General features: G+C 39.6%; 1 protein-coding gene across 2 annotated transcripts in view; it reads left to right on the top strand.

The window, feature by feature from the left end:
* Window positions 1-17883, top strand: part of EDIL3 (EGF like repeats and discoidin domains 3) — a 237905-nt gene extending 220022 nt beyond the window's left edge. For both annotated transcript variants that reach the window (XM_058824531.1, XM_058824530.1), the window contains 2 exons: window positions 2486-2641; window positions 14066-17883. In XM_058824531.1, coding sequence (XP_058680514.1) covers window positions 2486-2641; window positions 14066-14215 — 306 coding nt within the window. In that variant the 3' untranslated portion in view covers window positions 14216-17883. The remainder of the gene's footprint in view (window positions 1-2485; window positions 2642-14065) is intronic.
* The last annotated feature ends 326 nt before the right edge of the window (window positions 17884-18209 follow it).

Here is an 18209-nt window from a genome sequence, read left to right as displayed (position 1 = left end):
TCAAAAGCTGCCTGGAAGTGCGGACCAATTAGTGATCAGCCTGTTTAGAAAAACAGACTATTCATTTAGACTCGAAAATATTTGGAAGCAAGGTCTGGAGACCTGGTGTTTATTAATTCATGAAAGACTTACACTAATTAGCAGTGCTCATTTCCCAGGGGCCCACTTAGGCTGTGGAACCCTGCACTCCTTACAGAAGAGAAAAGTCACTTCAAGCCATCCATGAAAGCTTGCAAAGCAGGATCCTGCTCTGGCTGAGTCCCTCTCTCTCCCCACTGAACAAAAACACAATTTTGCCTCCCAGGGACATCCTGGGGTGCCTCAACTAGCAATAAATGATGGCAATAAATTAGTTCACTCTGGTAAAACCAAAATTCTTGAGCCATCTACAGACTCTGACATTTCCCCTCACTGTTTTGGTATCTCAGTGTTGAACATTTTAAGCCATTCCTTTCCTTAAAAGGATTTACTATTGTTATTTGCCACTCTTTGCACCAATGTTGGGATCTCCAGGCTTCCTTTGTTTGATTGCTCTACGCTGTGAATTTTTCCTCTCCTATTCTTATAAATGTACTCTTACACTTTTCAATTGTTTTCTTCTTTTCTGTTCTCACACAATCCCAGGATGGCCTGAAGGGTTGGGAGGGACCTTAAATCCCATCCAGTGCCACCCCTGCCATGTCAGGGACACGTCCCACCACCCCAGGGTGCTCCAATCCCTGTCCAGCCTGGCCTGGGACACAAATCCAAACCCCAATTTCCATCTTTCAAAGGCACCAGCTGACTTCTCAAGCTCATTTGTTCCTGCTTCTCTCCTCATTATTAATTTCTTATGCTCCACAGCACATCTGTTCTTCACCCCAGCCCCACATTCCATCCAACATGAGTTTTCTCAGAGGGTCTCAGCTTCCTAAAAATCCAGCACTGGATCTTCAGCATTCATCAGACAGAGATTCAGAGGTTCCTTATTTCTTCACTTTCTAATTTCTTTTTTTTTTTTTTTTCCTGTAAAAACATGTCAATCAACCTGCTCGTGGAGTTCAGCACTCCTCTCACTTCACTGTAATATTTTTGCTCTGAGTCTCTCTTGCCTGATTTAAGGGACAATTTTAAAAATGCCAACTGCTTCACGGCCATTTATTGTTTGAAATAAATCCACCTTTTCTTTTATTTCTTCTTTACTGGCTCGCCACATTGCTGGAGGACACAGAACGAAACCTCAGTTACACTCTCAAATTTCAAGAAAATATCAGTTTTTATAGGGAGTTCAACTCCTTCATTCTGCCTCTGAAATTACATTATTAGGTCAATTTACTTTTGCTACTGCGTTCTCTTTCTTGATCATTTTAATCCAAGGCATCTGGCCCAAATCTGTTACATTCAGTGTTGGGTTCTGGTTCACAAAGAACTGAGCACGGGCATGCTGACTCACGTGGAAACCACTTGAAAGCTCAGATTTTATTAGGCTTTAAGACTCCTGCCTTGCATTTTTAAAAAGCATTGTGCTAAGATTATTAAAAAAAAAAAAAAAAAACTCAAAAAGAAATTCAAGAAACGAGAAACTTTGAGATTTTCAGGTAGAAAAAGAAAGAAAGGCATAAAGTGAGAAGGAATTTCAGGAGGAAAAGGAGCATGACAGCTTAAAATGTTTTAAGGGTCTTACTAAAGCATGGGCTCATGAACTGAGAAGGAAATGGAAAGGCACTTGGGGAATCAGCCATGTATTCTGATTATTAGGAGCACATGGGAATATTTTTGAGCTGCAGATTGTTCCCATTGAAAGTTAACTGGGTTTTTTGGGAGCCATGTATGACACTCAGCACAATGGAGAAAGGCGTGAGATTATTCTGTGTTGTGCCATTAGGTGGTATCAAAGATAAATTTAAAAATAAATAAATAAAAATGGGGAAAAAAGGGGAAATTAGAGCTTGGAGAAGTAAATTATTATCCATGGTGTCAGCACACAGTGGGAGGACCAAAACTGCATCATTTTGCTTTGGTGTGTTGCAGAACCAGACTGGAAACAGAAAATGTTCTAATTGTGTTCTCCTGGGGGATTTTTTTGATTTTTAAAAATTTATTTATTCTGGGGATGAGCTGTTTGATGGGCTTTTAAAATTTGTTTTGGTTTTTAGGGTTTTTTCTTTTTTTGTTTGCTTGTTGGGGTTTCTTTTTTGTTTCGGGGGTTTTTTTGGTGTGGTTTTTTTGTTTATTTGTTTCGGGATATTTTGTTTTTGTTTTTTTGTTGTTGCTGTTTTTGGTGGGGTTTTATTGGGAGGTTTTTTTTGTTTGTTTGGGGTTTTTTGGTGGTTTTTTTGGTGTTCTTTTTGTCTTGCTTTTTTTGTTGTTGTTGTTGTTGTTGGGGTTTTTTTGGTTTTGGTTTTGGTTGTTTTTTTTTTTTTTTTTTTTTTTTTTGTTGGTTGGTTGTTCGTTTCTGATTTTTTTTTTTTTTTTTTTTTTTTAAATTTTAAACTGTTCCGTTCAGATTGACCTGCTCATCCCTACGAAGATCACTGGGATTATCACCCAAGGAGCAAAAGATTTTGGGCACGTCCAGTTCGTGGGGTCCTACAAGCTTGCGTACAGCAACGATGGGGAGCACTGGAAAATATACCAGGATGAAAAGCAGAAGAAGGACAAGGTAAAGCAAAGAGAAAAATCAGTATTTTGGTTGTGGTGACACCACTGATGAGGGCCTGTGGATTATTTAATTGGGTTCCATATGCAGGGGATGGCACAGGGTGGAGTCAGGGTGAGTAAAAGAGTCGCAAATCACATTCACACCTACCAGTGCCATGCACCTGATTTAATGCTGTTAAATACATAAAATTTTCACAGTTCTCCATTAATCACAGCTATTTCTTCATTTAACCCTAGAGCAGAAGGTGTGTAAATAGCAGTGTATTTGTATAGTCAAAAAAAACCCAGTGTTTCAGTGCATTTTTTGGTGAATAGGGACTATTTTTAGTGATTTCCTGTGAAGCACATCCTTGTTACCCAGCCATTTTGGACAGGGGCATTTTGTTGTTTTTGTTTTTTTTTCCTAGAAATTAGTGGCTAGGGTTTCAAATACTCACTGAAAATATTATTTTTATTATGCTATAAAATAAATAAGAAACGTTAAAAAAAAAGTTTCACAACTTCCTCTGCAAATGTTTAATGAGAGGCATAGGGAAAATATAGGTTTGCTGATTGATTTACCTGGAAGCATTTAACTTTTCTCTTGTTATTCATTATACCTTTCCTTTAAACTGTGGTAACACTTTTATACTACAAATACCTGAATTTCATAATCATCTGTTGGGAAAAATATTACAGCATATGCATTGCCTGGGGAAATGTTAACCAAGATGACAAAATGTGAATTATTTATTAAATGTCTTAGTAGGGCTCTGTCTGATTGAAACAAATGATGGATTTATTGAAATACCAGATGGCTGATGTGTCTGATAACGTCTCAAATCTGGGTATTCAGGGTGATAAATGTTCAGGCTCCCACTTATATTTCTCAGTATAAATAAAAATTCTTCAGGAAATAAACTGACATATTCCTCACTTAAGTCAATTAAATTAATTTTCTTTCAAACAGTGAGGAAACTTTTGATATGCATCGAAATGAGCTGCGTGAGCACAGGGAGGCCTAGTGATGAGGGGGTTAGACAACTGCATCTGCCACATTGCACAGATTTTAACTGATTGATTAAATGTCATTGATTAGGGGAATGTGTTATTAATGGATTGGGCATTTGTGCATAATATATATGCTAAATTACAGCACTGAGTATTTGCATGGCTGTGTTTCTGTGTCTGCATTGTCAGGCCTTGCTATCCAGACTGTGAATTCCTGAAACCCAAATGTCACCTCCCTGGCTTTAACCCAAAGTGAGAGTTTTTTTCCCTAAAGGATTTTAGATAGTGAAAACCAGATCAGTTGGTTTAGCCACTGGCTCAGAAGATTCTTACACCAATGATTTTTTTTTTTTTTTTTTTTTATTGTGGATGTGTTTGGTATAACTGGCTGTCAAATAAAAATTGGAAGCAAACAGCTCACCTTAGGCAGGCATTTCACAAATATATTCAATTTAAGTGGCTTCAGTACTTTGTACACATCCTATTTTAAATCCCTGGCATTTAAAAAGAGAGAGGAAAGTGAAATAAATGTTCTCTCTAAGCCAAACTTGTGCCTGCATTCATTTTGTTGCAAAGGAGAGCATGGGTTGGAGTCCCTGGTGATAACACAAATGTAAAAGAAAATGCACTCTGACTTAAAGTACTGTTCCAGTCTGCATTTGTTTGTACCATTGGCCAAAGCAATTAAATTGTTTTTGCCTTCTTCACCAGATGGACTGTTAATTGCTACACACATATTCCATTAGGAGCAATGGGAAACTCTTTAATCGTTGTCTCATTTAAACATATCACACCCTGTATTAATTAACATCCCTGAGAATAAAATAGATGCATATTATAATGATTCTTTAACAAGTCAAGATCATTTAAAAGATCAACACAACAAGATCAAATGCACTTCACTGGAAATTAGAAGTTAGGATTTCCGAATCTAAATGCGTACAAAACAAATAAGCTCACTTGATTTGAGTCTGGACCTCAGCCTTTGGTACACAGGCATCAAACTGAAATATCTGGTTTTGGTACGTTATTTATCTATATCAAAAGCATCCAGAAAAGTTGAAAGTTCGATGACAGAGTCTGATTTTCCAGGAGTCACTGAACTTGGCAAAACTTTTTAGGATGTAGGGCTGGAAAGGGTCTCAAGACAGCTCTTGGTCATGCACCTTTTGCCCTCCAAAGGCCCTGAGGTCCTCTCCTCCTGCACCCTCAGCAGAAAATGGGATTCAAAAACCCCCAAGGCCCTTTCCTGTCCCCTTGGGGTAGGTGCAGACAGGTAAATATCAGAGCCAAGGCTTAATTCGTTCACCTCTCTTTCGCCTCAGACAAGGCTGTACCATCCTCACTCAGATTATTATTTAATATGTTCCAAGAGACAGATTGTGATGAAAATTCTATAAACAGTCAGCTCCAGTGTCCAAATATCCTCTAAAGTGGAAAGGTGGCTTATCCCCCTTGCTGCCGTACACCCACCCTGTCCTCACGGGACACAAAAAATTGATTTTATCTCCGTTTTTTCCTTTTCCTTTTGGTTGGAGTACTTCAAACTATTTCTTCTCGGTTTCCATCATCCGTTTCCTGACTGAAAATGCATAAATTTCTTCATCCAGAGGAATGGAGAGTCACCCAGTAAACTCTTTTTGACACTCACCTCTCCAGCTGGGTGGATGCAGTGTTCCATGGGACGTGGAGAGAAACCCTGCTCTGTGTGCTTTGGGACAGAAATATAAATTTTAAAAAAGCCACAAGGAGGAAAAGCAGTGCTGAACCTCATCCATGAGGAGCAGGAGAGGAACAGCACCACTGGTCCTATCTGACATTACCAGCTTTGAACAGGATCCAGTAAAATTTCTTTATCTTAAAGTGAGATTTTCTCCCAAATACAAGGGAACAGAAAAAAAAATTTAAAATTAAAAAAAAAAATTAAACAAACAAACAAGTTTGCATAGCAAAATGAAAATTCTGTGAAATGTTGCATCTGTTTTCAGGAGATACAGAAGGAAGGTAAAAGGTAGATACCAACAACTATCAACAGCAGCAAGCATAAATACTGATATTTTACCCTCATTAGTCCTATTTATTATCTGAACACCTTGATTTATTTTATGAAGGACAGAACACACAGATTTCTTATTTCTCCTGCAGGTGATTTAGTCACCCTGTCCTCACCCTGCCTTGTTTAACCATCAAAAAAGTTTAGGGGAAAGGTGGCTCCAAAACATTTTAGGGAAAGGAAGACAGGATGAAAGGAAAAAAAATATTTTTAAACTCACAGACAAAAAATTATGGAAATATTGGTAGGCTGGTAATAATGATTTGTGGGTCACTTTATCATGAAATTGTGACTTTATCATTTAGGCCAGAGCTGAGAACTTGAACCCATCTGGTGCTCAGCATCCCACTGCTGATCTGTTTCCAGGATGAGTCCTAACAGATCACCAGATCTCACTGAATTCCTGGGGCTGTTCACTTACCCTTCCTCATCATATTTTAAAGTTCATTTACAAAGGAGAAAATTACTGGTCTCTTGTATTAAGTTGTATACAATATATTATATTTTATTTTTATATTTTTAAATAGATAGGATATTATCTCATTATATTATGTTATATTATATTATATTATATTATATTATAGTCTATTATAGTCTATTGTAGTCTATAATATATAATATATAATTATATAATTATATATATATAATTATATAGAATTATATAATATATAATATATTATATATAATATATATTACAGGCTGCCTGTGTGCAGCCTGTAAATATGGTCAATCCTTAACAAAACAGTGGTTTAGAGGAGAAGGAAGTAGGGTGTTCAGTTTTTTGCACTATTTCACATGGAAAAGCTCTTCCAAGACCAGTGTCTCCTGCAGCTCCTGCTTGGCTCCTGCTATTTTAATGGCCAGTCATTTCATTTCATATCTGTACCCTATTCCTGTGAGCGCAGACAAAAAGTCTGCGAAACTCTCTTTCGAAACTCTCTGCGAAACTTTCTCTCTGGGAAAAAAGAGAAAAAAAAAGAAAAAAGAAAAAAAAAAAAAGGCAAATGGAGCCCTTCTCATTCATTTTAAATAGTCTGAATGAGTTGCCTGGAAAAAATATGAAAACTTTTCCTGTTGCCATCAAGAAGCAAAATAAATTACATTGCAGGCTGTCACGTAGGAAGAAAATATATTTTAGAAACAGGACCAGAGCTAACAGCTATCTTGTTTTTCTCAACTAGAGGTCAGTAGCTCACTGTACCTCCAGAGCTGAGGACATCCAAACCGAATCTGACCCTTTTTCTTTTCTTTTTTTTTTTCCCCTTTTTTTTTTTTTTTTTTTTCCCAATCACATTCCACATGTGATTTATAAATTGCGCAGCCTGCTGTAGGTAACTCGGGGCCGAGTGTCAAATGGCGTTTCGGAGGCTGCTTTCTTACAGGGAGATGGGAACATCTGGGAGCAGCCCAAAGGAGCCTGGCGGTCTGCAGCCAGCGCCAGCCATGGGCAGCAGGGCAATTAGCTGCAGGTAGACGACGTTTGCATAAATGGCCACTGGGTTTGTGCACAAAATGATGAACTAGTCGTAATTACACATTTCTGGGTGCACAGGCCATTGCCGGGGTGAGAGGAGACAGGAACCTACTTACTAAAGAAAAGTTAGGTCATGTCAGGTTAAAAATCTTTCTGCTAGATTTGCTAATGCTGCCTTTTTTTTTTTTTTTCTGATGATGTTTAATTGTTATAATATCTGCTTTACACTGATAGGTTCAATTCCCACATGTAATCTACATACTTGGCACAGGCAATGAATTTATTTTTTTGAGTCATATTACATAAATTATCACTATTTGATAGCATTATCTGCAATAATAGTTGTAATTCCTAATCTAAGTTTCTTTTTTTATCTGCACTGGTTTAAATTATGAGTGACTTCCACTACTTTGAGCTGAATTATCATGATTTGTGTCAGGTCAAGATCTAGCTATGCTCATTTCAGCTGGGGGAAGACAAAATGAGCAAAAAACAAAATGCTCATTTGACAACCTACCTTGAGTTTCTGTAAACGTTTCTTGAGGCAGGTTGGTCTTCAAAATATTTCTGGTTTTGGCTTGGAACCTCCTATAAGCCATGTGCAATGGAATAAATGCCCATTTCTGTAGCCTCAACACGTAGATCACATGGGAAAGACAGTATTAGAATGTTAGAGGATGTTTCATAAGTTTTAAAGTTTTATCTCCCTCTATCTGTTCTGAACACAGAGAAATAATAGAGGTTGTGTAAAGATATTCATGGACGTGATATGTGTGCACTTTATGTAGGGTAACTGAGAGAAAAACTGACTTTTTCTCCTCTTATTCACTCCAAAAATGCATGTGCCCACAAACACATCCACGTGCCACCTTTATTTTTCCGAATATTGAGATGTTCTGCACTGAAGAAAACTCCAAAAAGGAGCCATGACTGGGTATTCTTTGTAAAATATTCTTCTTCTAATATGAGCAGGATTAACTGCTCCGTGAAATAATGTTTTTAAAATATTCTGCTAGATATGAAAAATGTTTTTAAGGTACAGCAGACAACACTCTTTTCCCCAAACTGCTAGTCTTCAGGTATTCTCCCAAATTATTCTGTCTTACAACAGTTTTCTTTTTAAAGTTCTAATCAACTTACACTGTCATTATCTGGATTTTCTGTTAATGCCATAAAACAGTTTGTTTACATTGAAAAATCTCACTGAATGTTTGAAATCAAGACATTCAAATTGCTTGCTGGACACAGGTATAAACAAGAATTGTTTGTATTTCAAACTTTTCAGCTGGGAATATCAGTATCTATTTTCCTGTCTTTCACTCTTTTTCCATAAAGTAACAACGAATACATTTAGCATATTTTAAAGTACAGCAGCACGCATTTTCTGGTTTTTGGTTTGTTTGTTTTTGTTTTTTTTTTTTAACAGCAGCTGCAAGAGCCTGAGCTACAGAGGAGTGTGTGGAGGGTCTGTACGTGTAAAACTGCTAGAGCTGCTGAGTAAATATTCCAGCAAGTCACACCTTTCGAGTGTGCAGGCTGACATAAAAAGACACTGTAAAATATGAAACGTTCTGCAGCAGGGTTGGCAAAAAGCAGGAGCTTTTAGATCCACTTGTGCAAAAGAAAAGTCACCTTGTGACATGGCAGCCCCTGGTTTTGGGGAGGGTGAAGCTCTTTCCAGGAGCATCCTGTGGATTGGAATGATGCTTTAGGATTTTGGCTTTTATATTTTTCATGTATTTGCTATCCTGCAGTTCTTTGGTGCATAACTCCAAACTCCACATTCAGTGTCAGCTGCTGCTGTCCCATTTTGGGCAGACACAAAAATTCCTCTCCAGGCCTGGCAGCCGAGGGCACCTCACTGCCCCAGGGCCCAGAAATGCAAACAAAAGTGAGTTGGGTGGGCAAACTTGGGGTAAATGACTTCATTACCTGAGGCTGGAATTGTTAGATTAGCCCCCAATGTGCAAACAGACCAAACTCAAACAAATATAAAAACCCATGAGCTGTGGTCCATTTTTGGGTGTAGGCCCTGGGGGGTTTTGTCTGCCCTGAATATACCTGGAGGCCCTTTAATAAACATAACCACTTTTAATTCCCTTCATTCTGTCTGGCCTCTGTTTTTAGGCAGTCTCAGAAGGGCATCAGGAAGAGCAAGGCTGTTATTCCTCCCTAGAGCCCTTTCCCAGCTCTGAATTTTATTCTTTTTTTCTGTCCGTGTCCCTAGTAGCCCTGGCTGTTTTTCCCCCCTCTCAACGTATCTGATCTTTACCAGTGGTTAAAGGCCGAGGAAGCTGTGCCATGGTTTAATTATGTGTTGAAAGGGGAGCTGTGACCCTTGGATGGCTCTGGATGACCCTGCTGTCACTGCCTGTCCCCTCCTGGCCCTGCTGAGGGGACACTGCAGTATTGTCTGCCATCGATTTTCCCCACGCCACTTATGGTTTTATAGACATCTACAGTATCTCCTCTCTGGCTGGAGAGACTTATCTGCTTAATAACTCCCAAAAAACCTCCTTTTTCTTGCTGCTTCTTTCTCTGTTTTTGCTGTTTTGGGATGAGGCAGGAGCAGACCTGCACTCAGAGCTGAAAGTGAAGGTGTGCACTGACACATTGATAATTTAATTCTGGTCTTCATTTCTTGAGCACAAATCACTGGGGTTATTTCATCATTGAGAATATTTTATTTTTTTTTTAATAGAGCATTATATTTTAATTCCAGCATCAGCCTCTGAAATCCTAAAAAGTCATGGCAGTCTTCAGAGCTATCCTGAAAATACAGCTCAGAAACAAATGTGAGGAGTGGTCATTAAGAGGCATCAGCTTTTCAAGGGTTTTAATTACTTTGGTGGCTCATTTAGTATTGACTGCTTGGGCATAAAACAACAGGTAGATTTAAAAACATACATACTTTTAGCTAAAGAAATAGCTTTTTTTTCTTCTGATAAGTCATGTCTTGTCCTTTGTCCTCCCTGCTTCTTCCAAATTCCTTGACTCTATTAGTGAATTGAGGCTAAAAGTAAATGAAGAGTGGGAAAAGATATAGTTTTTCCCATAAGAAATTTGCCATGGGACCACAGGAAAAGAAGAGTAAATTTCTGTTAGAATGCTATGTTTTATGCAGGTCACACTTGTGGATGCTGACAATGCTTCCCATACTTTCTAATACATTTACTTCCCCAAAATCCTTCTTCTGATCTAGCACATTTAGTTAATTTCTCGAAATTACATCCTGAATTTTGAGGAAAGGTGTATTTCGTATTTGCGTAAAATAACCTCTGAGACAGTTCAAGTGATCATGAAATCATGCATGAGTTAAAAAAAAAATTAAATCTTGTTCTCATGCCGTAAGTAAATGAAATAACCCTCCCTCCTTCAGCTGTATTTGTTGAGCTGGTTTTGCCTCACATAATTTTATTTATCTTTCATATCTGTGTTCAGATATGAATACTGGGGCTGTAGAAAGGTTCCTTTGTTTAGCCTGGCAAAAATATCAACAGATATTTCACATGCATGTGCAAGAAACCAAATGGAAAAAAACAAACAAACAAACAAAAAAAAACCCAAAAAACACTTTTAAGCTTACCTAGCTGCATTTTGGGTTTTGGAAAGTGTCACTGTAATTTCAATTATGAACTTAGTTATGTTATTTTTTGCTACAAATGAAACTGGAATTGAGGAGCAAACCTTGTTAGCCCAAGCTCCTGCTGATTTATGTATCAACCCTGTACTTGGGCAGCAAACAATTTTCCCTGTGCTACATTATTTTTGGTTGTTTGGGTTTGGTTTTTTTTTTCTTTCCCTTAGACTCACAAAACTGATGTTTCTGTGGTCATTTTCTCTGCTGTTTTATCCATCTATCAGAACTCCCACATCCTTTCATGCTCCCACCTCTGTGATGGCAGAGGAGAAGTGGAATTCATCACCTGGGGAGGGGATGGATTGTGTTTGTTGTCCTGAAATGACAGCACTTGGGGAGAAGCTTCCAAAATCCAGAGAGGTTCAACGTGGAGACCAAAATCTTTATGAAGATGTCACAGAGGATCCAGAGTCGGGGCTTAAATACTGGATCAGCCAGCTTGCACTTTAAACTCTGATATTTTCCCAAGAACTTCTAGGAAACCTGTAATTCTGAATTAATTCAGTCACATAAGCACTTCTCCAGGAGGTCTATATTCTTCTCTGCATGATGCAAACAACAGTCATTCATTTTCAGTTGAAAAGCCATCAGGTTCAGTTTTTATAAATGAGAAGTGAATTGCCTGATGTTTTAAGAGAATGAGCATTTTCCATAAAAACTGAAAATAACCCAAGGGGATAATCTGATCATTTTGCCAAAAATTGGTGCTGTGGCCTTTGAATTTAAATAGTGGCTGGCAGGGGAAAAATCTGGTGTTGATTTATCATAGATAGGAGTTTTATAACTCACTTTTGTGTGGATTAACCAATACAGGTGGAAATAAGATCATAACATGCACTGTACTGTAGGATGTTTTACTTTTATCACAGCCTGATGCTCTTCATTCATCTTCTGACTTTTGTCTGACATGAGAAGATAATATCCTTGATAATCACCAATTTTACAAGGGTTTATATAGTTGCACCCCAGCAACTTTCATAAGCGATACAATAAAAATTCTTACCTTTAATTATTAATGCTATTTCCTCAGAAGCAGTAACAGCGTCTCCTGGGATTAATTTGAGATGGTACAAATGCCAAGTGAAAAGACATTTAATTTTTTAAATGTTAATGATTTTTGTGTAACTTTCAGAGCGTGGCCCTGGCGGAACGGTGGGTGAAGCTTTGAGTAGAAGGCTCTGCCTGCAGCAGGGCTGAGTGTGAATGAATCACAAGACTCAGCAGAGGCAGGGGCTCATGGAATCACAGATTTGGGTTGGGAGGGACCTTGAATTTCATCCAGTGCCACCCCTTCCATGGCAGGGACACCTTCCACTGTCCCAGGGTGCTCCAATCCCCAGTGTCCAGCCTGGCCTTGGCCACTGCCAGGGATGCAGGGGCAGCCACAGCTGCTCTGGGCACCTCTGCTAAGGCCTCCCCACCCTCAGAGCAAAGGATTCCTTCCTAACATCTAATTCCCAACCTTCTCTTTGCCATTTAAACCTTAAGTTTAAACAGCATTAAAAGATGCGTGTACCGATGTTAAACATTCATCGTGGATCCAGGGTAGTCGGAATTTCACCATGGGCTGGGCCAGTGTTTTAGGAGACTCCTCAAGCCCAGTCTCATGAGCTCTTGGAGGCCTATAACGCACCGAAGATAGCCCAGCTACCCTTAGAGGCATAAAAATCAGCAGGATGGCTTCTGTTGCAGTGTTGGAAACAAAAAGGTTTATTAAAAGGCAAAATAAAAAAACTATTTACAGAGAAAAAATGAGTCAGGTGTAAGAGGCTCTTGCTCCTGGTACAACACCTCACAAAAGTGATTAGTTTCTTTGCTCTCTTCTTTTTCTAGTAAATTGCCCAGGCAGGACTTTTTGGCTTCCTTCCAATGTGCTATCCTTAAGTTTGAGGTGAAGTCCTCCAGGTCCTATGAGGTGGCTTTTTACCTAATTGAGGAAAGAAACTTCTGGGGTTTTCCCTTTTTAAGGAGACAAAGGGTAGTTTAGTCACTCTGTCAGCAGGAGGCACATTCCTATAGGCCAGCCTTAAAACCTCCCTGCATATTGTACATGCAGGCAACCCAGGACATCCCTCTGTCTGTCCTGAGCAGCCCAGACCCTGCCAGGGGGCTCAGAGACCCTGGCACAGAGCCCAGAATGCCCCTGAGGGTTTGATTATGACCCATGGAGCCTTAGATGAAGATCTGCAAGCCATGGCAGATTAAGTAGAATGATAATGAATTTATCACGGGGTGAAAAAATAGATTTTTTGGGGTTTCTGGAATGGAGGTTCAGGGGGCAAGATGAAGGGATCTGGGCATGTCCAGCCTTTCTCCTTCTTCTTCTTGGCCTCCATCTTCTGCTGTGATGGTGGTACTTTTGGATTGGTTTAGAGTAGAAGCTCACTGTCTAACATAGGTGATGGGTATTGGGAAGTAAGTGTAAATAATGCATATGTATAAAGACATAACACTACCCTGGGGCAGGCAGAGTGCCTCTGACTGCCTTGCTGAGCTGACCTGGGCAGGACAGGAGAAAGAATTTTATAGATAAGGAACAATAAACAACCTTGAGACTGAGAAATAAAGAGCCCTGACTCCTTCCTCAAGCACTGGGCTGGGAAAAGAGACTTTCTAACACATCTCGGGGTCACTCTGATCAGCTAGAGACCCCGACACCCAACGAGGGGAGGGAATGATGCATCTGACTCCATGCTCCCAGAAGGCTAGTTTATTACTTTATAATACTGTATTATAATAAAGAATAATATGCTATACTATACAGAAGTATAGTATAGTATAGTATAGTATAGTATAGTATAGTATAGTATAGTATAGTGTAGCATTCTTTAATATAGTGTAGTATTCTTTAATATAGTATAGTATTCTTTAATACAGTATAGTATTCTTTAATATAGTATAGTATTCTAAAGAATACAGAAAAGACACTTACAGAATGCTAAAAAGATAGCAATGAAAACTCCTGACTCTTTCCAGAGTCCTGACACAGCTTGGCCCTGACTGGCCAAAGAGTGAAAACAACTCACCAGAATCCAATGAAACAGTTACCTGTTGGATAAACAATCTCCAAACACATTCCAAAGGAGCACAACACAGGAGAAGCAAATGCGATAAGAATTGTTTTCCTTTTCTATGAGGCTTCTCAGCTTCCCAGGAGAAAAACCCTGGGCAAAAAGAAATCCCGTTGAGGGAACGCGACTGCCGCACCTGCAGGCACCGCCGGGGGAACCTCCACTAAAATCCTCCCCCCCGTTGCTTCCCCCCACAGGTGTTCCAGGGCAACTTTGACAACGACACGCACCGCAAGAACATCATCGAGCCACCGATCGTGGCCCGGCACGTGCGCATCCTGCCCTGGTCGTGGTACAGCCGCATCACCCTGCGCTCCGAGCTGCTGGGCTGTGCGGCCGAGGACTGAGCTGCCCCGCTCCTGCTGCTGTAGAAGAAGCTTGTAGGATGCTGAGTGGGGTTTTCTCCATAAACCAGTGCTCGCTCATCTTTTTATGGTAGGCCGCTAGCTGTCTTTCGCCAGGAGGTCTAAGCCTGCCCTTTTAAAAAACGATCCGATCCGGTTTTAATTTTGCCCTTGGAATCTGTTGGTGTTGTCCCTTCTGCTGTGGAATTACCCTCCTAGTTCTCCTTTGAGCTGTTGAAACGCGTTGAGGGAAAAAGAGAAAAAAGAATAAACATAAAAACAGAACAGCAGCATCCTTTTTACAAGGGAAGAGAAAAACGAAGCTCATTTGCAGCTTCAGGAACATTGGGCTGACGAGTTCTCCATAAATCATACCATCATCTTACTTGCAAAAAGTGATACTGCAGCTTTTAGCAATAAGTTTACTTGGGGATGACTGCATTATAGTAATTGTGCCTATCAAACACTGTCAGTTCTTACGACATAATATTTTGGGAAATTCTCCATGGTACTGTTCAAACATGGTACCTGTGATGTTCCAAGCTACCTTTCACCACTTCCATCTAGACAGCAGAGTCCACGCACCTGGAGGGTTTTCCTACCTGCCCCATTTTCCTTCTCTATTTTGCATGCTGTAGACACGGCCTCCATCTTTTCTGTTCAGTATCACACTGTGCTGGTGTTGTTTTCCTTGAGAGATGTCACCTGTTTTGAATATGTAACCAAATCAGTGTATTATGATGTTAATGAATTTGCCAAAGTTTCTTCATTTTCAAAGTTTCTGTGCTTTTTTATGGAGACTAAGGTGAGGCACCAGGGCACCTATGGTGTCTCATCTTGGGTGCCCACAGAGATTTCCATCAGAAATCCCATTCCAGGATGATTTTTCCAGGGGTTAGCACGCAGACCTGCTCACCCCCATCACTGCTTTCACACACGCTCTGAATTCCAGCGAGGAGGAAAATGTGGGGAGAAGGAACCAGGTGCTAAAAGACACACAGGAGGAATGACTCCCTCACTGCCAGGAAACCCTCCCTCTTTAGGCTCTTCCTAAAGTCACAGCTTTCCTCCCCAAAAGGGAAGAGGTGACTTAGGAGCAAACCAAAGCCTGTCCCTGGTCACCCTCTACTCCTATTTTCAGACAACACCAGTGAGCCATGAGGAGGCTGTTTCCTATCATCCCCCATCTACAGGAATGCTTCACACACAGCATGATAGCAACCCCAGTTTATAAAGTAGATTTTAGGAGGAAAAGTAGTGGAGAAGTAGGAGGGACATTCTCCCCCGTGCCTCAGTTTCCCCTGCCAATTGAGATGACAGTACCAATCTCTGAAGAGCAATCCAAGTTCCCTTGGAGTAAAGTGCTCTTTAGAGTTAGAGCAGCACCTCAGACTAAAAAAGATCCCAGGACAGGGAGCAAGGGGACCTGAAACAACAGCACTTGGGATTACTGCCAACCTTTTAATTTCATACCATGCTGATGTGGAGAGAAAGAGAGAATGTGAGAGAGAGAGAGAGATGCAGCTGCATGTTTTAGCAAATGTCACTGAACTTATAATTATACTTTTTGTCACTGTTCCATTCTCACCAAAACTCTGAACTTGGGCACTGCTTCCCAGGCCAGCAGCTTGCTGGCCCACAATCTGCAAAGGGCAAAGTTTACCTTGGAAACAAAATGGTTTGGATTTCGAAAAAACCTGCATTTAATCACACATTCTCCACCACAGACTAAATATATATTATCCATTGAACTGTGAAAGACTCTAGAATAGCAGCCAGGAATTTTACATACAAGAATTGGGGATATAATGGTGGCGGTTTTCTGATAGTGTCACTTAAACTGTCACATTTTAGCAAACAGAACACCCTGCCTCTACAAAATGACTTAATCCTTAAACTGTATTTATACAAGTATTTATTTTATAAGGCTTAGACATTTAAAGACTTCTAAAGAAGAGTCCTGTAAAGGTAAAAGTATGTGTAAGAAATGTTGAGGTCCTGTGCAACACTGCTAAGTTTGTTCTTTATTTTTTACTTTGTGCTGCATAACAAAAGCCACTAGACTGTTACTGTCTTGTCTGTAACTGTGTTAACAGCATTCCTTAATGATGTATATATGGAGTGGTCTTCAAGCAAAAGGAGCAATTTTAAAGAGAAAGTCAATCAATTTGGTGGTACTTCTAACGAGAAAAAAAAATCTATATGAATAATGGAGGACGAGTCTATCCTTACATTATCTACTGCCTATATTTTGTAATTTAGGCTTTAGGTTAAAAAGAAAAAACAAAAAAGAAAAATGTAGTCTTTAGGGTATGAACACACAACACTTTAAGAGGCTTAAATACATTTTCCTTTTATGGGAGAGCAGTTGACCCTGAATTTAATTACAGATATGTAGAATAGCATGTAGATATTTCACTAACTGACTGTATCCAGAAAAACAGAAGGCCATTTCAGAAAATTAGACTTCCTAGTTTAAAAACTCATGTTAATGCTCTTCTGAAATATTTGGTCTCTGATCTTAATGTTGGGGGGGTTTTTTCATCTTATTAATCTTTTGGGGCTTCAGTTTTGCTTTTGAATTAATATTTCTTGGTTTAGTAAATTAATTGTGATCCCTTCATCTGCATACTGGGTTTTCATGTAATGTAACATGGTAGCTTTAATTTGGTATTAATTTCGTGTTGAGTATTTTCACCCTAATGTCCTGTGCCAGTAGTCTTCACAAGGAGAGCTCCATAGCTAGTGATAATACTCCATGACAATTACTTAAAAAATCACATATCTGATGCCCTTACAGTTTCAACCTGCATGCTAGAAAAACTTCTAGCTTGGCTACCAAAAAACTTTCTTGGATTGGCACTTCCAGCACCAAATTCTGCTCCCAATGTCAGCAGTATCAGTCTGAAATAGCTCTTGATTTAAGTGGAGTCCTTCAGATTTAACAAAACAGGTGAGAATCAGATTAGGGGATAAATTAAACTCTTTCCCTTTGATTTTATTTTATTGTCCAGGTGCATACCATTGTCATAAGGGGCAAGTTTTAAATTAACACAACTGTTCTCTCCCAGTGAAAGCAACCAGCCCCAAAAAAAACAGAAGTGCAGGACAGGAGACATCCCTTTAAGAGGGGACGGAGAAAAGCTCAGAAATAATCCTTGACTTCTGAATTAATTGCTAACAATGACATTGAACACGGCCAAAAGTGTTCCCCTAATTAAATTTCACCCTGAACCAGCTAAGTATTGGTAGGCAGGCCTCACCTTTGTGTTGCTAGGCAATATCCTACATTTATAGCCTGGGAAATAAAGCACTGGCACGAGGCTCCTTTTTATCAGCGTTCAGGGCCCGTCGCCTCAACTGGCTCTGGATCCAGGGTTGACTTTCTCTTTTGGAATAGCTTCATACAAATTAAGTGTCAGTTTTGAAGACTATGGATACTAAATGAGTGTATCTTTGCTACACAACCAATGTGAACTATAATATTCAGTGCTGGCTTCTGATGTGTCAGTAAGTACAGAAGTATCTTGGACACAAACGACCTTTGCAACCCTTCAAGCTGTGTGATATTCAAATGGTTTTTGTATATACCTAAATCATGTAGAGCGATGTAAAACCAGTACGACCTTGTCTAGTCTTCAAACTTAACAATAAAAACTTTTGAAAAATGAGGTGGTTTTCTGGAAGCTGTTGTGTTGCAACGCCTTGGAGGGCGCGCAGCTTATCGCGGCAAGTGTGGAGCAGAGATAGCACCTGGCATTTTCCTGGATTCAGCCACGGGGTCTTTGTAGCAGGTAAGTTTGATCTGGAAAAATTAGCAGTTGGTGCTGTGGTCTCCTCAATGTGTTCCCTTTGTTCATACAGATTAAAAAAAAAAAAAAAAAAAAAAAAAAAAAAAAAAAAAAAACCAAAAAAAAAACAACACACCTCTAGGTTTTGAACGAGTCTAAAAATACTTTTTTTTTTTTTGTTCCCTATCCTGCTGCTCTCTGAACGA

Source organism: Ammospiza caudacuta, chromosome Z (assembly GCF_027887145.1).
Source record: "Ammospiza caudacuta isolate bAmmCau1 chromosome Z, bAmmCau1.pri, whole genome shotgun sequence".
Classification (NCBI taxonomy): domain Eukaryota; kingdom Metazoa; phylum Chordata; class Aves; order Passeriformes; family Passerellidae; genus Ammospiza; species Ammospiza caudacuta.
Note: the sequence above shows the minus strand (reverse complement) of the source record. Positions and strands in the feature narration are given on the sequence as shown.